At 40.5% G+C, this 25435-nt stretch overlaps 1 protein-coding gene across 8 annotated transcripts in view; it reads right to left on the bottom strand.

Annotated features, from left to right (window-relative positions):
- Positions 1 to 25435, bottom strand: part of TASOR (transcription activation suppressor) — a 129614-nt gene that overhangs the window by 19939 nt on the left and 84240 nt on the right. For 2 of the 8 annotated variants that reach the window (XM_077452036.1, XM_077452037.1), the window contains exons 17-24: positions 21752 to 21811; positions 17824 to 18749; positions 12463 to 12585; positions 11094 to 11253; positions 10164 to 10272; positions 9452 to 9630; positions 9207 to 9365; positions 2863 to 3453 (exon numbers count right to left, since the gene is read on the bottom strand). In XM_077452036.1, coding sequence (XP_077308162.1) covers positions 2993 to 3453; positions 9207 to 9365; positions 9452 to 9630; positions 10164 to 10272; positions 11094 to 11253; positions 12463 to 12585; positions 17824 to 18749; positions 21752 to 21811 — 2177 coding nt within the window. In that variant the 3' untranslated portion in view covers positions 2863 to 2992. The other 6 variants (XR_013262311.1, XM_077452041.1, XM_077452038.1 and 3 more) reach the window with 4 other exon arrangements.

Here is a 25435-nt window from a genome sequence, read left to right as displayed (position 1 = left end):
CAGCGGATTCCCAAATCCAGGTGTGAAAAACTTGATGTATCTTTCCCAAAAAGACTCATGGCAGATCAAAAGGGTGCTTCTACTAAATATGGAGCAAAGGGTTTGAATACTTATGACCATGTGATATTTCAGTTTATCTTTTTGAATAAATCTACAAAAATGTCAACAATTCTGTGTTTTTCTCTCAATATGGGGTGCTGTGTGTACATTAATGAGGAAATAAATGAACTTAAATGATAGCAAATGGCTGCAATATAACAAAGAGTGACAAATTTAAGGGGGTCTGAATACTTTCTGTCCCCACTGTATCTTCAAAGGTCTAGTGGAGTCCATGCCTTGACAAGCTATGGTAGGTTATCATGTTGTGGCTGATCGATGTGTGTACATCCAAAACCGGGTGTTGCAGCACAGATAAGATTTAAATGTCCATCAGGCAGTTTGGCTACTTTCAAGCAACAACTGCTTTGTCAGGCAAAATAAAAATATTAAAAAAGATAATACATATATACTATTAACAGCAGTAACAATTGGCTTCAATCAATAATAAAGAAATGTAATCAATTTGGAGCAACAGTGTTACCATACACTAAACAATCAAAATCTTTGAAAAAGGAAATTGATACAATTACTTTGTTGATCTTTTGTTGCCCAAAACCATAGCTAAAATTGTAACTTTTTGTCTGATGGACATTTAACCACTTCCTGACCAGCGCACGACGATGTACGTCGACAGAATGGCACGGGCAGGCATATTGGCGTACAGGTACGTCCAATATTCAATGCCGCCCTGCCATCGAGAGCGCGCCGGCCGGGACCCCCGTGAGTCCGGTCACGGGACCCGCTGACTCGATCGCCGCGGGCATCCCCGCGATCGTCTCACGGAGCGGCTGAATGGAGGAAATGCCGTGTAAACAGCATTTTTCCATTCTGCCTAGCAACTATGTGATTGGAGCAGAGATCAGTGTTCACTAAATGAAAGCCCAACCCCCCCCCACGGTTAGTAAACACACCCCTAGGAACACTTAACCCCTACACTGCCACCCACTGGTTAACCCCTTTACTGCCAGTGTCATTTACACAGGAATCACTGCATTTATATAGCAGTGATTACTGTATAAATGACAATGGTCCCAAAAATGTGTCAAAAATGTCCGATGGGTCCCCCACAATGTCGCAGTCACAATAAAAAAAAAAAAAAAAAAAAAAAAAAAAAAAAAAAAATCGCTGATCGCCGCCATTACTAATAAAAAAAAATAAAAAAATTATTAATAAAAATATCCCTATTTTGTAAACGCTATAACTTTTGCGCAAACCAATCAATAATCGCTTATTGCGATTTTATTTACCAAAAATATGTAGAAGAATACGTACCGGCCTAAAAGGAGGGAAAAATTATTTTTTTTATATATTTTTGGGGGATCTTTATTATAGCAAAATGTAAAAAATATAGCGTTTTTTTTTTTAAATTGTCGATTTTTTTGTTTATAGCGCAAAAAATAAAAACCCAGTGGTTAAAACAAAAATAAAAAAATAAAAATTGGATCACTTTTATTCCTATTAGAAGGAATCTAAACATTCCTTCAAATGAAAAAAAAAAAGCATGATAGGACCTCTTAAATGTGAGATCTGGGGTCAAAAATACCTCAGATCTCAAATTTGACATAGCTTCCACCCTCCAATGCTATGGAGCCAAATGGAGGCCATCTGTCACTTCACTCGACATCCAGGCAGCGAGGGGAGTGGACGCGACTCCCACTGCCTGGATTGGCGACTCCAAAAAGGGGCGGAGAGGACCAGGGCCCTCTACTGCCACCGATAAAAGTGATCTTGCAATGGATTCGCCGCAGAGACCACTGCAAAGTACTGATGTACGGGCACAGTGATTTGCGTGAAGTGTTAAAAGTCAAAACATTTTTGGATAGCATTTTAATGCAGTGGGCCACTATACAGTGCAGAATAAACTGACAGTCCCAGTTAACCCTGACAATACAGGATCCATACTTCAAGTAGAAACCATGTTTAAAAAAATAAAAAAAATAAAAAAAAACACATTCACGTGTATAGAATATCAAATAAGGTTACATAATTGGGGGGGGGGGGGAAGTTTCAGAAAAAAAAATGCTGAGGTAACCAACATTCAGAAAAATGAATCGCACTTATGTACAACAGTTATTCGGTCAAGGCAAAAATACTGAGAAAATTGTATTTTTGTACTTGCCTCTTCTGTGATCCTGGCCTCTCTCTCCTGTTGAGTGCCCCCACAGCAAGCAGCTTGCTATAGGGCCTCCCGAGCCAAGCCGCAGCTCCGTGTCCATTCAGACATGGAGCCCCAACCCGGCCTCCTTTCTCTCCTGATTGGGTAGCTACCTTTTAATTGGCGGCAGCCAATGGCGCCACTGTTGTGTCTCGACCAATCATGAGGGAGAATCTTGGACGGCTGAGACACTGACAGAGAGGGACCTTGGGTAAGTGTTGGGGTGCTGTTGGATGCAGAAGGCTTATTATCTTAATGCATAAAATGCATTAAGATAAAAAAAAAAAAAACCTTCCGACTTTACAACCACGTTAATGTTTTAAAAATTGACTAAAGATCCTCTTTAATGAATAAAAGAAATAGGTTTTTACTGTCACAGCAGAGCTGAAGAAAATACTTCCGCCTTCTTAGAAATATGGAACAGTCTAATAATGAGTGGGTTCTCCTGGTTTGCTAGTGTCCATTCCTCATTTATGCAATATAACCCAAAGTTTAAAAATCTCTATACCTCTCAGTGAAAGAAAAATAAAATTAACCTAGGTGCAAACCTTTTGTACAATTAAAAAAAATCATTGCATGTATCATAAATCCAGAAAGAAACAAGGTCATTAAATATAATAAAATGTGTCTTTTACTTTGTATAAGAAAAAACAAAATCTTACAAAAATGTCAGATATATAAATATTTCAGGTACAGTACAATAGAAAAAAAAAAAAAAAAAAAAAAAAAAAAAAAAAATTATTTTACATTCCACTTTGGATCCCACTCAGAACCAGATGAGGTGTCTTGATCCGACTGGCCGTAGGAACTAATGAAAAAGTTTTCCACAGGTGTCTGGTTACCATATACCATTGATCCCAGAAATGTTTGATGCGTTAACAGGTTGAAATGGGAAATGCCCAAGGACCTGCTATCATAGTCATTAAATATACTGGAAGAATCCTCAGCTGGGTTGCCATTATCACCTGTGGTAGAACCGGCTGTAGATACTGGAGTTATAGGTTGCATGAACTCTGGGTCAATGATAGGAGTCTTTGTTGACTTCTCTGTTTGAGAATCATTTCCAGCTTCCGACTGGTTCATAGCACAGTCTTTTTGAGGTTCTTGCTTTACATTTGTACATACTTCAATCTGTGGCATCTCGTCCTCCGAGTCTAGAGACATGTCTTCTTCATCCTTCAGATCAGCTTCGCTGATAGCTGCATTGCAAAGAGAAGTCAAGTATAACTATACAATTATACTCACTCCTGCAGCCTTTTCATATTCAACATGCACTGGGAAAATTCATCTTCTATCACAGTGGTGCCGTGATCGTCCTTTGGGGTAGAAGTTGTGATTTTTAGAAGACAGGGGGAGAAACAACATTAGTTCATTGGGAAATCCCAACTAGCATGCCAAAGGCTAGACACACCAGATATTGATTTCTGGCAGTTAAAAAAGGAAGCAGAAGGCAAGCTGAGAAGAAGTCTTTCCCCATTTAGTAGACCAAAGAACTAAACACACCTACAGGGACTGCCAAAAGTTACTGCAGTACAAGATTGCATTTGATGTTAAATTGAACGAAAACCAGCAGCCACATGGAATTTCCAATAGCAAGTAAACATATATGCAAATTAATACACCCTGGCAAATTAGTAATATTAATTGATTTTCCCACTAAAGACCAATGAACCTAAAATGCAAGCTGATCCAAAGCGGTTATAGCTGCAAGGGGTGGGCCAACTAAATATTGAACCCTACAGACTGGGGTGCCATTAAAGTTTATGTAAAGGCAGGCACCCCAAAACTCTTGGCAATATAGTGATTTTATAATATATATATATATATATATATATATATATCTCATGGGTAGTGTTTGGCTGAAGCCATTCATTATCAATCAACTGTGTTTACATTTTAAATCATAACAGACAACCCAAATGACCTTGATCAAAAAAGTTTACAAACCCCAGTTCTTAATACCGTGTATTGCCCCCTTTAACATCAATGACAGTGGTGTAGTGGGTAGCACTCTCGCCTAGCAGTAAAAAGGGTCGCTGGTTCAAATCCCAACCATGACAATCTACCTGGAGTTTGCATGTTCTCCATGTGCCTGTGTGGGTTTCCTCCGGGTACTCCAGTTTCCTTCCACACTCCAAAGCCATGCTGGTAGGTTAATTGGCTTCTGTCCAAAATTGGCCCCAGTATATGAATGGGGACCTTGGATTGTGGGCTCCTTGAGGGTAGGGACTGATGTGAGTGTGCAATGTACAGGGATAGGGACAATTGTAGACACTTACTCAGGATGGACTGGTGTCTTTATTCAACCTTACTATGTCAGCTGAAAGTCTTTTGTGGTATATGTGGATGAGGCTCCTTTTCTTAAATGGTAAAGCTGTCCATTCCTCTTGGCAAAAAGCGTCCAGTTCCTGTAAATTATTGGTCTATCGTGCATGAACTGCACACTCGAGATCTCCCCAGAGTGGCTCAATGATATTGAAGTTAGGAGACCGAGATGGCCACTCCAGAATCTTCACTTTATTCTGCTGTAGCCAATGACAGGTTGACTTGGCCTTGTGTTTTGGATCCTTGTCATGTTGGAATTTCCAAGTACGTCCCATGCGCAGCTTCCTGGCTGATGAATGCAAATGTTCCTCCAGAATCTTTTGATAACATACTGCATTCATCTTGTTTTCTGTGCCTTTGTAGCTCACACATCCCCAAAACATCAGCGATCCACCTCCGTGTTTCACAGTAGGAATGGTGTACCTTTCACCATAGGCCTTGTTGATTCCTCTAAATGTAGCATTTATGGTTGTGGCCAAAAAACTCAGTGTTGGTCTCATCACTCCAAATGACTGTGCCAGAAGTTTTGAGGCATATCTCTGTGCTGTTTGGCGTATTGTAAGCGGGACACTTTGTGGCATTTTCGTAGTAATGGCTTTCTTTTGGTGACTCGACCATGCAGCCCATCTTTCTTCAAGCGCCTCCTTATTGTGCATCTTCAAACAGCCACACCACATTTTCAGAGGGCTCTGTATTTCAACTGAAGTTATTTTTGGGTTTTTCTTTGCATCCCGAAAAATGTTCCTGGCAGTTGTGGCTGAAATTTTAGTTGGTCTAACTGACCACGGTTTGGTTTCAACAGAACCCCAAATTTTCTACTTCTTGATTAGAGTTTGAACACTGCTGATTGGCAGTCTCAATTCCTTGGATATCTTTTTATATCTCTTTCCTGTTTTATACAGTTCAACTACCTTTTCCCACAGATCCTTTGACAATTCTTTTGCTTTCTCCATGACTCAGAATCTTCACTGCAGCACTGGATGAAAGATGCAAGGGTCTGTCAGGAGTCCACAAACTCAATGACCTTTTATACATACACACACAAATTACAAGCAAACAGATCACAGGCAAGGATGGTTACCTTTAATAGCCATTCAAACCCCTTTGTGTCAACTTGTGTGCATGTTATTAGGCCAAAATCACCAGGGTATGTAAACTTTTCATCAGGGCCATTTGTGTAGTTTCTGTTGTCATCATGATTTAAAAAGAGTAAACACAATTGACTGATAATAAATAGCCAAACACTAACCATGAGTGAAAAAAAGTTTGTGTTATCATTCATATTCTCTGAAAATGGCCAAGAAATCAAATTCTGCCAGGGTATGTAAAATTCTGAATATAATATAATATAATATAATATAATATAATATAATATATATATATATATATATATATATACATACATATACATACAGACCAAAAGTTTGGACACACCTTCTCATTCAAAGAGTTTTCTTTATTTTCATGACTATGAAAATTGTAGATTCACACTGAAGGCATCAAAACTATGAATTAACACATTTGGAATTATATACTGAACAAAAAAGTGTGAAACAACTGAAAATATGTCTTATATTCTAGGTTCTTCAAAGTAGCCACCTTTTGCTTTGATTACTGCTCCGCACACTCTTGGCATTTTGTTGATGAGCTTCAAGAGGTAGTCACCTGAAATGGTTTTCCAACAGTCTTGGAGTTCCCAGAGATGCTTAGCACTTGTTGGCCCTTTTGCCTTCACTCTGCAGTCCAGCTCACCCAAACCATCTCGATTGGGTTCAGGTCCGGTGACTGTGGAGGCCAGATCATCTGGCGCAGCACCCCATCACTCTCCTACTTGGTCAAATAGCCCTTACACAGCCTGGAGGTGTGTTTGGGGTCATTGTCCTGTTGAAAAATAAATGATGGTCCAACTAAACGCAAACCGGATGGAATAGCATGCCACTGCAAGATGCTGTGGTAGCCATGCTGGTTCAGTATGCCTTCAATTTTGAATAAATCCCCCAACAGTGTCACCAGCAAAGCCCCCCCACACCATCGCACCTCCTCCTCCATGCTTCACGGTGGGAACCAGGCATGTAGAGTCCATCCGTTCACATCTTCTGCGTCGCACAAAGACACGGTGGTTGGAACCAAAGATCTCAAACTTGGACTCATCAGACCAAAGCACAGATTTCCACTGGTCTAATGTCCATTCCTTGTGTTCTTTAGCCCAAACAAGTCTCTTCTGCTTGTTGCCTGTCCTCAGCAGTGGTTTCCTAGCAGCTATTTCACCATGAAGGCCTGATTCACACAGTCTCCTCTTAACAGTTGTTCTAGAGATGTGTCTGCTGCTAGAACTCTGTGTGGCATTGACCTGTTCTCTAATATGAGCTGCTGTTAACCTGCGATTTCTGAGGCTGGAAACGCAGATGAACTTATCGTCCGCAGCAGAGGTGACTCTTGGTCTTCCTTTCCTGGGGCGGTCCTCATGTGAGCCACTCGTTTTTCTTTACTTAGAATTTGTATTATGACAAGAAAAAAAGCAGCTAACAGTCTATTCAGTAGGACTATTAGCTGTGTACTGTATCCACCTCCTGCACAACACAACTGATGGACCCAACCCCATTTATAAGGCTTGAAATCCCACTTATTAAACCTGACAGGGCACACCTGTGAAGTGAAAACCATTTCAGGTGACTACCTCTTGAAGCTCATCAACAGAATGCCAAGAGTGTGTGAAGCAGTAATTAAAGCAAAAGGTGGCTACTTTGAAGACCCTAGAATATAAGACATATTTTCAGTTGTTTCACACTTTTTTGTTTGGTATATAATCCCACATGTGTTAATTCATAGTTTTGATGCCTTCAGTGTGAATCTACAATTTTCATAGTCATGAAAATAAAGAAAATTCTTTGAATGAGAAGGTGGGTCCAAACTTTTGGTCACATATATTATATATATATTATATATATATATATATATATATATATATATATATATATATACACATACACACACACACACACACACACACACACAATAATATATATAAATAAATCACACACTGTTTGCAAGCTGCAGCAGTAAAAAAAAAAACAACCAAAAAAAAACAAACAAAAAAAAAACAAACAAAAAAAAAAACAACAAAAAAAAAAAACAAAAAAAAAAAAAAAACACTTTGGGATCCCTTGAAGGTGACTGCATGTTAAGAAAATGGCACTTTAAGGATTAAGCGCCTAGTAATGTTTTGAGATTGCTATAAAGGTGTGGTCAGTTGGTGGTATAGAGGGTGTTGTAGCAAGGGGCGAGGTATACTGCAAAGTATGAGAAGCGTTTGAAATCCCAATGGAAAGGGAAGGTTTTCTGCAGAACCTGCTTGCACCTGCGGTATTGAAATGTTTAAGATATGGAGACATGAGATATTGCTAAACAGATACTAATGCCATTAAGTTGGGAAGTGTGATGATTGGGTTAATGATAAATAGGAGACTCATCAACAAATAGGCTTAGTTTATGGTGACCCCTGCCACTGTAAGGCCAGTGATTTCTGGGTGTGATCTAATGAGTTGCGCTAGTGGCTCCTATGGCAAGGAAAAAGAGCAAGGGGGACTGGCTAGAATGTACTTATGGAGACTGAAAGATTCCTACTACACAAAAAAAAAATATATATTTCTACAAACAGTACATCCAAATCTTACATCCCAAGCTAAAGTTTTTCAAAATGTCTGCACATAAATGAAATGCCATTTTGCCTGATGCATTTCAAAACAATCTTTGTTATATGATTTTTTATTTTTAAGCAGCTTGCATTTTGGTCTCATTGTCTAGAATGTTTGTTTTTTCACTTAAATTTGTTGACATTCATTAAATCAAAACCGTAGGATAAAGAAGAACTCTTGTTTAAACAATCGGCATCCATATTTTCTTATGTCAGAGCTATTTAGCTCTCCAAATACAACATTATGACAAATACGCCATTGGTTCTGAAGCTCAAGGGCTGCTAATATGCAATGTTTTCTCGCAAACCAGTCAGCCAGAATGATTTGTCTGTACCACATGGCTGACATGATGCAGGGGAAAAAAAAAAAAAAAGTTTGAGAACCTCAGTAGGCCTGCTCCGACTCAATAGTAAACTTCTTAGGAAGGGCCACAGTGTTACTGCAGGGACCATTGAAGGAAACTAGCAACACAATTAGGTAAAATCAGGTGGCCTCATTTAGCAAACTGACAGTTTTCCTGAATTTGTGACCCCTGCACCTGTATTCTTTGGTAGCCAACTGTAAGATTTCTAAGTCCTAAAAAAGATTTAGCACTGAAGATGAGATTTCTTCTCAAAGATGCCATGCAGATTTCTTCTTAAAGTTACCATGCAGTAACAGGTCTCTGGATTTTGTCTCATCAATTCGGTTTAGCATTGACTTGCCATGTGACAGAATTGATAAAATGTCCCCTTTTTATTCTTGCCCATAAGTACGACTCTTGAAGACTTGAGGCCCAGAAATGAGTCAAGTTTTCACAGAAATCCCTTCTTTTCTGAAGTTGTGCTGTGGTCAGGTTGCCAGTTTAGATGCCAATATTGTTTAGCAAAGTTCTTCTTTAAATATCAGTATTAACCTATTTTTAAAGTTACAAATAACAAAATTTTAAATACCTTTCTGGTTCTCTTGATTTACCAGCTGTGATAAGCAATGCTCTTCATTGCTGGAATTATGATGACCAACAAGATCTGTAAAATTATTAATGAACTCGTCCATGCTTGTCACTAGAATTCCATTTTCAGCATGACTGGAAAACAACGATTTGTCCTTTTCTGCAACAGATATATGAAAACGTAAATTCAGAATTGTTCTGCAGTTATCTATAATGTGACTGACAAGAAAGTGTGGGAAGACTTACCTGTCAGGAATATTACATGCCTCTGCTGTATGTTCTGAACCTGAAGTCTGATCAGACAGTCCAGCTCAGGTGCTTGTCTGGTCTGAGAATCGCACATATGATAAGCCAGGATCTCCACCAGATGCTTCTTTTGATAGGTGTTCAAGAGTGTCAATATATTCAGGGCAGTTGCGTTTAACCTTAAAAGGGGAACATAATGGAATACATACATTTACAGCCCATAGATCAGTTTTTACTTGACAAAGCCTATATGTATGTTATAGGTCAACTGCATTGATGGAATTGCAGTATGGATGAAGGTAGGATGTATTCTACATTTAATAGTCTGGTAAGACAGCTGACACACGGGGTAATTTTACTGCACAGGGATCAATAATTCTACTGCAATCAGCTCTGTAGAAAACTAAATATACTCACAGCAAACATGGTCTCGGGATACTGTTAAAGCTGTACTACAGTAAGAGAACACAACCTATATTCTGCACCTGCAAACAATACCCACCCAACCGTGACCAAGTATCTCACCAGCCTCCTAACTAATGTAAAAAAATTTAAATCCAATTTTAATGGTCTAAATACCTTCCTAAATTCATAGTTCAATGAAATGTCAAGTCCTGGATTTTCTTGTATGTGGAAAAGCTCCCATTTTGGGTGTCCAGCGGGTAACTGCACCCAAAATAGCCCATTATCTTATATCTAACAGACCACTCACCTCCCCAATTCCTTGAGTTTCTTCTGAAATTTGCAGTGGATTTTCCATTGCCATTTTCCATCAGGACTGTCAATTTGCTCCAGAAACAGCAAAAAGTTTTTCAGCACATCTATAAAAAATAAAAGATAAGTTATAGGGCAAAGACTCAGACAGAGCTTAAAAAGTTAAATGTAAGCTTCTTGTAGCTCATTAATGCTAGAAGATTGCAAGTTCTACAAGGCTCCATATCACGCTTTTACAGCTTTCTTCAAATGGAGCCTTTTAAAAGAAAACCTGTTCAGAGAGACTATTGAAGCTGCCATTGCAGACCTCTTGAAAATGCTAGTTACCTGGCTGCCATGCAGATAAAAAGGCTTCAGGTACTATGATGCACCGCCCTGGAACAATTCTGCAGATCAGGAGTTTTGATTTCAGGTCAGTGGCTGAGAATGTATTAAAACCAAGCAACTAGGATTCTTATAAAGGCATCAATTGCAGCCCCAGTATTTCTCAGCACAGGTTTATGTTCCTATGCTTTTTTTGACTGACCAGTTACATTTACATGGGAACAGCCCAGTCTTCATGCATGTCAATATTAAAATGCAAGGCTTCTGGACACCAAATACTACAATGAAGTTGCTGGCCTTCTCTCATGCCAGAAAGTAGGGTGGATCAGGTTGTACAAATGACAAAGTTGTTAAAAGCAAAAGTGCAAGGCGGTATACATGACTGCAAAATATCAGGACTATGCTTGGCCTCCAATATAAAATAGGAGATATTTGTAATAAGCCTTGCTGCTGGTTACAATTTTCCACCAGCCTCATCTTTCTGCATTTTTTTTTTTTTTAAATACCAAATGACCTGCAACCTACGTTTCAACCCTCGCTCTTCAAGGACAAGCCTGTCTACCTAGTGTAAACCTACCAAGCTATAAAAAGACTAACATCTTACCCTCAGTGATATTATCAGGATTCAACACTGTATCATCAGACACAATAAATCCTCCGGACACAAACAATTCGTTATAGGTGTGGTTTTTCAAATCGTCCAAACTATCTACACCTGCAAAACTGACACACGACTGTTTCTTCAGTGTAATCAATGATGGGATCTGATGGGAAAAAAATTAAATAAAAAAGGCAGTTAACTTACGACAAAACCTTTAGCAATGTATTCCTACACCGTTTTTGCTTTAATCAAAACTAAAAGTTACACTTTAACCACTTCGGAGTGGCTGTCGTATGACGCCCTGGGAGGGAAGTGGTTATACCGGCATGATGCCTGCACCCGTTTCAAGTTTGTCCAGTGGGAAAACACCTCGGCCTGTGCCGAGTCCAGGATCAGAGCAAGGTATTTCACAGAAGTCTGGTCTGGGACAGGGCGAGTTCAGAACCCAGTTGAACTCCTGAATACGCATTGTGATTGCCATGTTGTCCATCAGTGCAGAATGAGACAGGAGCACATTAACACATAGTGAGCAGACGCCAGACCAAAGGGGAGCACCAACAATGGATAAAGCACATCCCCAACCACAAAGTGCTGGTGCCCCGACATAGGTGGGAATATGTAAGTATGCATCCTTGAGGTCTATGGTGGCAATCCCCAATGGAGAAGCCACCACAGAAAGGATGAATTTCATCTTGAACTTTTGTACTTTCAAAAAGCAATTCAGGGTCTTGAGGTTAAGTATCAGTTGGATCTTTTTCAGAACCGTAAACAGGCTGGAGTAAAATTAAGAACCAGGGCTATCAAGCACCAGTGAGGAAGATCCTGCTTTGCCCCATTAAAAGCCTGTAGATGAGATGGACGGAGATGAAGATTGAAAATAAATCTTTTCTGATGGGTAGAAAAAACGATTCTGTAGCCTGACAAAATCAGTTCGCTTACTCGCTTGTTGAAAAGCAGAAAAATCCATGGGTCCACAAACCAACAAAGGCAACCACCCAGATAGAAACGTGGGGGGTAAGCCTTAATGCCGTGAAGGACTTATTTAAGGACTTAGTGGACTTGGGAAGCCAGGAAAGGTTTAGGAGATATTTCTTGGACCTACAGGTAAGCCTTAATCTAGGCTTACCTGTAGGTCAAAGTGGTTTTTAAGGGGTTACAACCATTTTAAATGCACGGATTTAAACTAAAACAATAAACAGGACACGAGGCAAGTTGTCATGTATAGGAGTTCAAACTTTGCTGAGCAATGCAGTTAAACTGGGCAGGTGTGAACAAGCCATAGATGAAGTTTCCTTACAGAACGAACATTTCAAAAAGGAGCTTGTACAAAAAAAAAAGGGGGGGGGGGGACCTAAAATTGCCGAACACTCACCTTATGAATACTGCTGGCAATATCTTCATTCTGAATGATTATAAGTAGCTTATCAGAGCTCGCACTGCAGTTTACAATCTGCTCTGGACTACACTGTACATTTCCGAGCTTCAACAAATAATTCTGTAACAAAAGAGAAATGTAAATTGCAGTGTTCAGTTACAACGGTAAAACTGCCTAAACATTTTTTTCATTTGTGTGTTATTCACAGTCATACAAATTCCTGTCTGAATTGCAGATTCAAATTTGTAGTCATGTTATTCTATTGTTTCTATGTCAGGAATCAGGATGACTACTTCTGGTAGCATATACGGTAAACAGTCTTTTAGAATGGCAGCAAAAAGGAACAGGGCATTTGAGACTTCTTGGAACTCTGCTCTGAGCATCACCACATGGGAGATTATGGGTTCTCCAATGATCCTGGCTACTGTTGTTCAAACACCGCAGAAATGTGCAGAAACTGACATTTGCGATGAGCAGTTGCTTTATTTGGCCTCCTGTCAGGGCTATGCTAAACACAAAGATCCCATGGCATGGCTGATGCTACTGGTACTGTATTAGCAGAATATCCAGCTAATACTTTATAATTACTTACAGCAAACCATTCTCCTCTTTTAGGATACATGAATAAAAGCAAATCATTTTAACCACTACAATACAGTGCACTTTCGCCCCCTTCCTTCCCAGCCCAATTTTCAGCTTTCATCGCTCTCGCACTTTCAATGACAATTGCGCAGTCATGCTACACTGTACCCAAATGAAATTTTTATCATTTTGTTCGCACAAATAGAGCTTTATTTTGGTGGTATTTATTCATGACTCCGTTTTTTATTTTTTGCGATACAAGCGCAAAAAAAAGCGGAAATTTGGGAAAAAAAACAATATTTTCTTTTTTCTATTTTAAAAGAAATCCAATAAAATCAAATTTTGTCATAAATTTAAGCCAAAATGTATTCTGCTATATGTTTTTGGTAAAAAAAATTCCATTAAGTGTATAATAATTGGTTTGTGTGATCACGGACATATGTACGCAAATGATCATGTACATGTGTGCAGGTGATCACGTACATGTGTGCAGATAATCATTGGGACATGTGATTTTAGTGGGACATATGTGGGGGACATGTGTTTTTTATTTGGGGACATGTCTTTTTTATTATTTGGGGACATGTGTGTTTTGGGGACATGTGCGGTGACATGTATATTGTGGTGACGTGTGTTTACACTGTGTGGTGATTTGTGTTTACACTAGACTGGTGATCAGTGAGTAAAAAGCTGTAAAAACAGCTCATACTCACTGATCACCAGCTGGCTGCAGCGATCTGCTCTCCTCTCCTCAGCGATGACTTCTGTGTGAGGAGAGGAGGAGCCGATTGCCTAGCAACCGGCTGTTTGTTTACATCACATGACGGCCGTGATTGGACACGGCCATCATGTGATCAGGAGGGCCAATCACAGAGCCCTCCTGCCGATTCGAGATGCGCCGTGTCCGGGTGACACAAGCACATCGGGATCGCGCCGCTGCGCGGGCACGCGCGCGATCCCCCTCCTTCTGAAGGACGTTCCTGAACGTCCTATCAGAAGTAGACGGCTCCCACCCGGCCGTATATGTGCATTGGCTGGGTGGGAAGTGGTTAAGTACCCCGCCATTGTTAAATGGTTTGTCTCATCCATGTAAACTGATACATTCTGCCAGAGAGCTTATGCTTTTGAAAAACAGACTTGTTGGCTAGATTACCAGATGAAGATAGAAGAAAGCCTAAAAAAAAAAAAAAAATGAATGTGTAACCTGGTTGCTGTAGGCAGGCAGGCAGCAAAGATGGGAAAGATCAATGTGTCACTTGTAACAGTGGGTAGAGCTGCACGACTAATTGTCAAGAATCGTTATTGCAATTTTTTCCCCGTTGCGATCTTGTAAAAAAGTGTTTTGCGATTCTTGCTATGCAAAGAATTCTCTCTGGTCTTCTGAAGGCACAGCCATCAAAAGAAAGGAAGAAAAAAAAAATGGACATTCTGCCAAGAATCACAACATTCTTTAGCAGTGGAACAAAGTATAAACATTTTAACAATTTGTCAAAGGTCTTCTGTGTAAGTGAGGCAAGTTTAACCATGCTAAACCTTTCTAACATTTGTTGTTGATTTCAAGTTAAAATAATTTTTATTTTTTTTGCTAGAAAATTAGAACCCCAAACATTTTTTTAGTAGAGACCCTAGAGAATAAAATGGTGGTTGTCACAATATTTTATGTCACACTGTATTTGCGCAGCGGTCCTTCAAATGCAATTTTTTTGTAAAAAAAAAAAAAAAAAAACTGACCAGTAAAGTTAGGCCAATTTTTTTGTACAATGTGAAAGATTTTACATTGCGAGAATCGTGATCTTTTTATTCTAAGAAAACAAAATGACGATTCTCATTTTGGACAGAATCATGCAGCTCTAACAGTGGGCAACAGCGAGGTTGTGATTTCTCTACGCAGAATGGAGGAGACAGAGAAAATGTGTCACTTCAGACATTAGGGGCTCAGTCCTTCAGCATTAACGTATATGTAAACCCTCTGTGTATACATATAATAAAGCAATACAAATACCTTTTTTCTTCCCTTTTATAAGTGATCATATTCTCTCTGTTCTCAGCTGCATATGGATCTGAGAGCTGGGGAAGGAGAAGCAGTGGCATACTGGTCTTCCCAGTGAATGGCTGTGATGGGCGGAGGGGTGTCAGCACCAGTCTGATTATTGGAGAAGAGCAGGAGGAGTACTCCGCACAGCCAGAAAACTGACCATATTGTGCTCTCCTGCCCAGTTTAGTCAATTTTTAATAGAGTGACTGTCAGGAACACCAGGGATTTTTGTCAGAAAAAGAAAACCGGATACAATTTCACAGAAGTACATGGTACAACAGACACGTCAAGAATATGAAATTCCAGCTGGTCATATTCTTAAGACCCCTTTCACACTGAGGCATTTTTCAGGCGCTACAAATAGTGCCTGTAAAGCGCCTGAGAAAAGCCTCAGCTGCAAACCCTTTCACAAAAAGTCCTGCCAGCAGCTTCTTTGCAGTGGTGGAGGAGCAGTGAATACACCGCTCCTCCACATTGCAAACAATGGGGCAGCGTTGCTATACTGCCGGCAAAGCGATGCTGCAGCGGCATTTTGCTGGCAGATTTAACACATTTTCGGCCGCTAGCAGGGGGTTAAACCCGCCCCGCTAACGGCCGAATAGTGCCGCTAAAACGGCTCTAAAAATAGCGCCGTTTTACCGCTGACGCCCAGGGCGGCTCAGTGCTAAAGGGGTCTTAATCCCATCTGCAGTGAACCAATGGACTTAGGAATAGCAAAAGCTGTTTATAACCCCATCAACAATTAACTCAGCGACGTAAATTCTGGGACTTTGCCACAGCTCTGGACCCGCAAAGAGCTCCACAGATAACTAATCAGTACACACTGGAAAGCCCCAAAGTGTGTCTAAAGGTCACATTCCATGCTAGCCCACCCGCTTGTCCAGTAGGGTCCAGGTATGGTCTCCACAGCTATTGCTGAAGAGCTGCTGATCCAGATAACTGCATATAGAGACCAGAAACTTCTAGAGGAATCCCGATTGAAGAAAAAAATATCTTACGTCTGAGCAGAGTGGGAAAAACAAAAAAAACACATCCATCCTCTTAACCACTTAAGGACCAGGCCTCTCTTTCAGACTTGGTGTTTACATGTTTAAACAGTTTTTTTTGCTAGAAAATTACTTAGAACCCCCAAACATTTTATATTGTTTTTTTTCTAACACCCTAGAGAATAAAATGGCGGTCATTGAAATAATTTTTTTCACCCCGTATTTGCGCAGCGGTCTTACAAGCGCACTTTTTTTGGAAAAAATTCACTTTTTTGTATAAAAAAATAAGACAACCTTAAAATTAGCCCTATTTTTTTTATATTGTGAAAGATAATGGTACGCCGAGTAAATTGATACCCAACATGTCACGCTTCAAAATTGCGCCCGCTCGAGGAATGGCGTCAAACTTTTAGCCTCAATAATCTCCATAAGCGACATTTTAAAAATTCTACAGGTTGCATTTTTTGCGTTACAGAGGAGGTCTAGGGAATTATTGCTCTCGCTCTACCGATCGCGGCGATACCTCACATGTGTGGTTTGACCACCGTTTTCATATGCGGGCGCTACTCACTTATGCGCTCGCTTCTGTGCGCAAGCTCGTCGTGACGAGGTGTTTTTAAAAAAAAAATTTTTTTTTCTTATTTATTTTAATTGATTTTATTTATTTTTACACTGTTTTAAAAAAAAAAAAAAAAAATGGATCACTTTTATTCCTATTACAAGGAATGTAAACATCCCTTGTAATAGAAAAAAAGCATGACAGGTCCTCTTAAATATGAGATCTGGGGTCAAAAAGTCCTCAGATCTCATATTTGGGCTAAAATGCAAAAAAAATTAAATAAAATAAAATCTGACATTTAAAAAAAATATACCTTTAAGAGGTATGGGCCGAAGTGACGTTTTGACGTCGCTTCCGCCCTCATATGGTATAGACGAGTGGGGGCCATCTTAGCCTCACTTGTCTCTATGCCCAGCAGATGAGAGGACCCGATCGCCTCTACCGCTACCGACGGCTCCGGTAAGCGGCGGAAGGTGCGGGAGGGGGAGTGGCACCTCTCCCGCCGCCGATAGCGGTGATCTCGTGGCGAATCCGCCGCGGAGACCACCGTTATGTACAGCCGACCGCCGCCTGAATAGATGGATATCTCGGTTGTGGCAGCAGCTGCTGCCGTTACCGAGATATCCCTCTTCAAAAATAGGACGTACATCGTCGTGCGGCGGTCGGCAAGTGGTTAAGACAGTAGCAAAAAACAAAAGCATGCTGGGAGTAGAAGGGGCTATACCAAGTTTTTTTGTGTCAAAATTCTCCTGCATGTAGCAGGATAATCCAACAGAATTAATTCCTGTGTTCCCTCATAAATAAGAAAACTGGTTAACAGGATAAAGGTCCTGCTACAAATTGCAGGAGCTTATGAGACCACAGGTGAAGGTGTTAAATTAGAAGTTACTTAAAGCGGTGTTCCGCTAAAATAAAAAAAACTAAAAGAAAAGTCAGAAGCTACAAAAACTGCAGCTGCTGACTTTTACTAATCGGACACTTGCCTATCCTAGGGTCCAGCAATGCGGGGGGGGGGGGGGGGGGGGGGGTCGAGGCCCCGCTTATCTCCCCTCTTAATCACATTAATACATTTTTTTCTTTGGGGTGGGGGTGGGGGGGTTTGGGGCGGAACGGGACTCCACTTTAAAGAACTGATGACTAGAGGCATTTCCAGACATTGAAATCTCTTTATAGACACAGAAACCACATCACTTTACCTTTATTTCCTGACATATTGAATTTTCTTCTTGCTCCGCGTGAATATAGAATTTAACTATATTCTTGTTGACATGGGTGAAGATCTTCACCAGGTTGCTGAACACCTCTGGATTCATTTGATTTATTAGATGGGCTAGTGCTGTGCTTGAGGCAGTAATGTCTGGCGTAGCAGATGTCATTTTCTCCTGGTTCTGTATCCCAGCATCCTGGTAGCTATGAGGCACCAGCTCTGCCAAAGGAACAGGATTTTCTTCCATTGCAACATCCTGTCCACTTCTCTGAGGTTTCCCTTCCACACCGCCATTATGAATGAACTCAGAACTTTGTAAAGGTTCCAATATGTCACCAGAGTCTTTTGAAGGATGTGCATGATCATTTAAATTATTTTGCTGTTGACCATGATGCAAGGGTTCCATGGATTCCTTTACTTCAGTCTCTGTATTCAAAGGCATGCCTGTTTCTGGACAGCTTAAATAGGAATTCACCACACTGTCCAGTTTAACACGTAGTTCGTCTATATACTGTTGTACAGGTATACTAGATGTGTGTGCATACAGCCAATCAGAAAGCCTGACATCCCTTTCATCTGAGGACAGAACAGGTGCAGTGACAGCAGTATAGGCAATGTCCTTTTCACGCAACACTTCCTGCAGACGCTCAGAGAAACTGCTGTAGATTTCCTGCACAGTGCTCTCAATCACTCCATTCTGGCAATGCTTTGTTTTAAGAAAGCAATGTCCTTTCCTGGTGGATTGATCACTGTTAGCTGCCCTTTCATTCTGAGAGGACCGTCTCCTTCCTTTTTGGTACTCAGCAAGTGGGGAGTAACCACAGCCTTTCCTTTTAGTGTTATGCACTCGTGGATCATCTGGAAAAGTATCCCTTAAAGGGGAGTATAACGACTGTTCTTCCACCACACTCAGGCCTGAGACAGAAAATGGAAGTTAGAAAAATAAAATCTTAAAAAGCGATTGTAAAGGCAACTTTAAAAAAAAAAAAAACTGTATACTCACCTGCTCTGTATAAAGGAATTGTACAGAGTGGCCCTGTACCTCTTCTCAAGTCCCCTGCCGATGCTCCTTGCTGCTCCCCCCCTGTCCAGTGCCCCTGCAAGAAGCCGCATTCCATAGGGGCAGAATGGGAGGTGTCTCTCTTCCTCCTCCCCCTCCCCCCCCCCCCCACTCCAATCCCTTGAGTCATTTTTCTACCTACAGGAGAACTGACACTTTTAAACAAAAAAAAGAAGCGCGGGATAACCCCTCCTATGTAACAGCATGCCTCAGCTTTACAGCAAGAGTCACCAAATGCATGATTGAAAACACAAGGAGTGAGACCACAATGGACTAAGGAAAAAAGAACAGATAGATACAAAAGATTCCGGTTTCTCTCTCATCCATTGAGGGACATAGAACGTCTTCACCTTTGGGATTTCAAAAAACAGTCAAACTAAAAGTAAAAAAAAAAAAGAAAAAAAAAAAAAAAAAATCAGACTGTGTGACCTTGTGGAAGGGAGATCCAATGTTGTAAAGACAATCGGATGGCTCTCAGTTCCTGGATGAAATGGGTAGTTTTGACTCCTGTGAGGACCAGATCCCCTGGATGGTTAGTGTTGTAAACTACTCCAGCCTGTAAGGGTAACGTGTAACAACTGCCGTTACACGTCCTGTAAAAGAAACTTCCCAATTCTAGGGCAGGATTGCAGATCCATCATACCAGAAAGATTTCTGCTTGACAGGCAGAAGCATTGGGATTGGATGTACTTGTTCCACATTTTCAGGTTGGATTGAAGAGGTCTGGAGTGAAGCTTAGCAAAGGGAACTGCCCCAAAGGGGGGCCACCATGACCCCAGGGCCCTCATGCAGAAGCAAACAGAGAAAAATTATGGCTTGGGCTTTGTCCTAAGATTTGACCCACTCTAACAAGGAGTAGGATTCCCCAATGGGGTGCAACTTTAAAGGCTCAAGAAGGTATTTGTTTTTCTTATAAAAAATGTATACATTTAAAATTCAATACAGTAAAGCGAACGCAGAATGATATTATACATATAAACAAATCTTTATGCAGAGATTGCATATTGCATCTCAAAGTAAACTAGCTGCTTCTCCAGCGACAACCCTGCACTTATGGTGTGATAAAGTGTTCTTAACAGGTGGAAATTAAAAGCGTTTTCTCCCTTCCCCCATATGTCCATACTAGCTTGGGGAGTGGCAGTTCTATGAGGATGGTGGCAAATGTGTGGTTTCACGTGTTTTTATATGATTACTTTTCATTTCCACCTGTTGAGAACAATTCATCACAATAATATTTCAGAGTTGTCCCTGAAAAAGCTAGTGGATTTTGAAACGCGTTGGACATAATATGAGATCTTTGCATATTCTATTATAGAATTCAGTGTTCACTTTACTGTATGCAACTTGAAATCTGTGTACTTCATTTTACTGCATCTAAAAATGTATACATTTTTTATAAGAAAAACAAATGCCTTCTTGAGCCTTTCAAGTCCCACCCCATGGGGAAATCATAATACTTGGTAAAAGATTGCAATATAGGGATGTGGCCAACATAACAAGAAAACCTCTAAACCATATTATAATATTTGGCCCAAGTATGTCAGAGAGTCTAAGGGCTGAAGGGCAGGCTTAGGAAAGTACATTTTTCAGCCAAAGGTTTGAAGAAACTGGATGGTCCTTTTGATGCTGGCAGACAATGTCATGGTTGAGGAGTCCTTCAGCAACAGGTCATTCCAGGTAACCAGTGACATATATGCCCTGGGTTTGTAGAAAAGCCAGAAATAAAAAATAAAAATAAAAAATGAAGCCTCCTGGTTGGGCAGGGTTAAATGAGTGCACTATAGGTGCCCCTAGCAAAAGTTTATGCCAGTGTACAATCACCTAAAGGAAGCAGCATATAACCCATGGTCTATGAATACCAGTTCCCCCGCCCTGACACTGTAGTCAGTTTAGATGCCTTCATCATCCGCCGCACTTCTCTCCCACTCCCTCCCTGCCAGCTCTATGTGTGAGCCGCCCCTCCCCTCCTAGCACCGCTCCGAGCAGTGCAAACATTACTGCACACAAGCCCTGCCAGTCCCTTTGCTAGGATAACCTGTAGTAAACACTGCATGCTGTTTTGTAAAATTCATCTTCTAAATACCTTTTTCTTCTCCCCGATCAGCGGTCACTTGACCGCTCGTTGCTCTCTTCCTCTGATGTATGCACTACAGAAGGGAGGTCACGTGACTGCCTGGTGAACGTCAGAGGGAGATCGTGTCCCCTCCCCCCTAGTACATACAACGGAGGAAGAGAATGACGGGTGGTCACGTGACCACTGATTGGGGAGAAGAAAAAGGGTATTTAGAAGATGAATTTTACAAATCAGCATACAGTATATACTACAGGTTATCCTAGAAAAGGGGCTGGCAGTGCTTGTGTGCATTGCTTTATCAACCCCTTTAAGATAAATAGGTTAGACCAGCAGAGTTGGCAACATCCATTAACCTAGGAAAATACCAAAACACTGAAGCATGCTGGTAGTAGGGGAGGTTCTCCTGAGCTGGCAAGCAGTTTGTTTCCGAGTGTCCAATGCTCCTGTAAGCGCCAGTATAACCTGACAATGAAGGGTCTTCTGTATCCCTCTCAATAGACAAGGAAAATTCATTTTAGAAACACCATTTGTCACTGTTGACAGAAATGAGCAGACATCAGAAATGAGTATGTAGATGAGATGGATTTTATGAAGAGAAATGATCTGTACAGTTCTACCAGTAATTATTAGCTCTAAAACAATTTTTTTTTTTTTCAAGACGTTTTGTACCACGCCAACCTAGGCTTTAATTTTCCAAGGACACTTGGTAGAAGCAGTTCTGCTTCTGTACACAGGCATGTATAGCAGGTTCACAGTAATAATTTATTAAACTGGCCTCCTCACCTTGTTGGTTCTCATCTCTAAGAAATCCAACATGATCCTCAGGAACATTTTCTTCCTCTCCTGGGGAAAACCAGTAGTTAGAAATCATGGACTCTTATCTAAACTCTAATGGACTCTAATGTACTGAGCATAACACTACCAAACAGCTCTTGAAAAGCTTCTAACAGAATTAATTTGTTCCAAGTAATACAGACATTGAACATAAATATGCTTGACAATTCGACAGATTAAACCCTAATGGCAATCTTTTCAGGGCTCAAAAACTTGCGAGAGATTTAATAGATTTATGTATATGTTAAAGAGCTAAACCTTTCAAGCATCAAAAGGTGCTTCTCACTTGTATGAAAGGGGACCAAAACTATCATACATGTGCTTTCCTCTACATGTTCACAAACTTTAGAACAGGTTGCCAGGACTCCATGGAGTGGAGTCCTGAAGGCACACAGTAAAGATTATATTCCAGAAGAAATAAATCTGAAAGGTGCACAGCAAACTTGAACTGAACAAACTATATTAAAATCAAACACTTACGCTCAACGGTCTAAATACTACTGTTATAAAATCCAGACCTCAAAAAGACTAAAATAAACTGCCGGATATGCATGGCTTTTTTTCTATTCCATTAACAAAGTTGGCAATGATACCGAACAGAAGATTTACACTACTGGCAGCATTTCTACCAACAAAAAACATTCACAATTAATCAACATATGCTGCCAAGAATATAGTGGTGTAAGCCATAAGGAAAATGGGGTTAGTTCAGAGACATCCAGGCTAGGATTATGGATCCTGGTTTATACTCCTAATGCTTTCATGCAAGGATGTTAACTAGCTATAACAGATCATGCTATAGCTACGAGGCCCAGAGCTGTGCAGGATACCTACACAATGATTGGCATAAAGCATATTTTGTAAATCTCTAAGAATGTTATAAAAGCAATTGGTATTCTGTATCACTAGAGAAATTGCTTTTGAAATTACAGTTACAAGAGTCTCTGGAGTAGTGTTATGAGACAGAGTTGCACACTATTAACAGCTCTGCTTTCATGAACTTGCAGATATGACAATTGAGTTTTGTTCTCCATACTTTCTAGATTTCTATTTCAGACTATAGTGCACTGCAGAAGAGCATCAAAACCAAATTTGTTTGCAAACCATTGTTAAAAGAAAAAAAAAAAGTTTGGGTTACCTTTTAGGCTTATAAATTATCTATATATATTTTGTATTTTTCATAAAAATATCTCTTACAAATCTAAAGACCATCACCCAGACGGTCACAGAGCACTGAAGTGGTTTGCTCTTAGACAAGTATTTTAAGGCCACTTTTCACACGGAGGTGATTTTCAGGCGTTTTAGCACTAAAAATGGCGCCTGCAAAGTGGCAATCCAGTGTGAAAGCCCGAATAAAAAAATTGTCCTGCAAATAGAATCTTTGGGGTGGAGGAGGAGCGGTGTATACGCCGCTCCTCCGCCGCCCCTGCCTCTTGGCATGCATGGGCAGAGCTGCTGAAGCGCCTGCAAAGTGCTTTGAACCCCTTCAGGGGGGTGGGGTGTTAAATGCGCACCACTAGCAGTGGCAAAGCACCACAAACTATCGGCGCTTTACCGTTACTGCCCCAGTGTGAAAGTGCCCCAAGTGAAAACACTTGCATGGAGCTGTGCTCAACAGTGACTCTTCCGGCTCATTCAACTGTGTGCATAACTTTAGGCTGAGCTTTTACCCATTACATTATTTTTAGTAAAACAGCTAAGACTAAAACGGACCATACATTATTCATTTTTTTCGTTTAACCAATGAGTTGAACGGGGGAATAAAAAGAAAAGAAAAAAAAATGAATTTACTCGGTTTCCCTCGTCCACTTATTCGAGGTGGTAGGGGGAACCACTACTGCTGTGCTATTGTGTTTTGACATCGGGAGCCTTCCCTGCCTTCAGAACACATTGATTCGTTTTGCTGGCTATAGCCAGCAACACTGACCATTCGGAAAAAGACAGGTTGGCTGTACAAAAGTCAATTGGTAGATCAAAGTCTGTACAACCAGTTTGTCAATACATGGATTTAAATTGGGCTGGTTCCTGCTGAAACGGCCACATTGTGAACCATGCATAGTCAGCTTTCCCTGTAAAACATGTAGCACTCCCATTTAGTGTTTGGATATTCGCAAATATGATACACAGTCTGAGAAATTTTTGAGAATCAAAACACTTTAGCCACAAGATATGTATAAGCGTATTTCTAAATGTACATGCTCCAAAAATGCCAATTTCATGCGATGTGTAATGACAATGACATTTATGATCTGCAGATGGAAGATGCTTATGAAAATCAGTAAATCAGATCAGTAACAATATATCAAATACTTTGTGTCTGGTTATAAAAGCACAGCGCATCCTTTTCCATTCTAGATTCCCCAGAAAATATATTACTGCTCACAAACCTAATACCTCGAGTACCCTCGCAAAGCATTTTGCGATTGTGACTATAAAGTTGACCATACACAAAGATTTTTTTTTTTTTTTCATTAAGCCAGGGAGCCGAAAGAAACAAAGAACAGATTCCTCCACAAACGAGGTAGATTGTGGAATTCTTGCCCATTCACCCCCACCCTAGCAGGACACTATCTTGATAGCGGGACCCGCAGTGGTTGCAGTCGATGAGTGACAATATTTTCCAGCATGTCCCTTTGAGAGAAGTAACACAAGAACAGTCACACAATGATCCAAATCAGGCCAGTCCCTGCTGAACCAACACATTTTTGATTAGTGTATGGCCAGCCTAACACCTCTTATGACAGTTCAGCTAGTTCTTCACACTTTTAAAATGAACCTTCAGTCTAAGGACCAGGTCACACCAGATGCAGTTCCGTGTACGTTTTTTCTGCACTAAATGCATGCTCAGTGTTTTCCATGTATTCCAATGGCTCTAGCTCACACCAATGTAGTCAGTTCCAGTTTCTCATCGGTTTCTTCACCTGGAACTAACTGCACTTGTGTTAACTAGAGCCATTGGAATACATGGAAAAACACTGTGCATGTATTTTTAGGGCCAGTTCACACCACAAAAATGCATCGATATGTTGTTCAGGATCAGTTTTTGCTTACAGCTCACACCACATGCAGTTTGTGCATTTTTGATACAATTTGCTAGGTTCCAGTACAGTTCTATGCAGAAAAAATGCAGCACCCTTTTTTCTGCAATGGAAACTGACTGCACTGGTGTGAACTAGAGCTATCGGAATACATGGAAAACACAAAGCATGCATTTAAAGTGCAGAAAAAAAGAGAACGGAACGGCATCTGGTGTGAACTAGCCCTGAAACTGAAAGGGTGTTTCACATACACTATGGGGTTGATTTACTAAAACTGGAGAGCGCAAAATCTGGTGCAGTTCTGGTGGTAGCCAGTCAGCTTCTAACTTCAGCTTGTTCAATTAAGCTTTGACAGAAAACTCTGGAAGCTGATTCAGGTTTCAATGCAGAGCTGCACCAGATTTTGCACTCTCCAGTGTTTTAGTAAATCAACCCCCATTTGTAACAAGCAAAATAGTCAAGAGGCTTTCCTGGGTTACTACAATTTTCTTTTGGGGGTGGTTAAAGCTCAAAACGGCCCTAAAAACTTTTACAGCATCTGATATTCTATTTCAAAGTGTATCTATCTATCTCTCTATCTATATCTATTTCTCTA

Source organism: Lithobates pipiens, unplaced genomic scaffold (genome assembly GCF_037356315.1).
Source record: "Lithobates pipiens isolate NorthernLeopardFrog02 unplaced genomic scaffold, aLitPip1_a1.2 Scaffold_23, whole genome shotgun sequence".
NCBI classification, from domain to species: Eukaryota; Metazoa; Chordata; class Amphibia; order Anura; family Ranidae; genus Lithobates; species Lithobates pipiens.
This window is presented reverse-complemented; position numbering and strand designations above follow the sequence as displayed.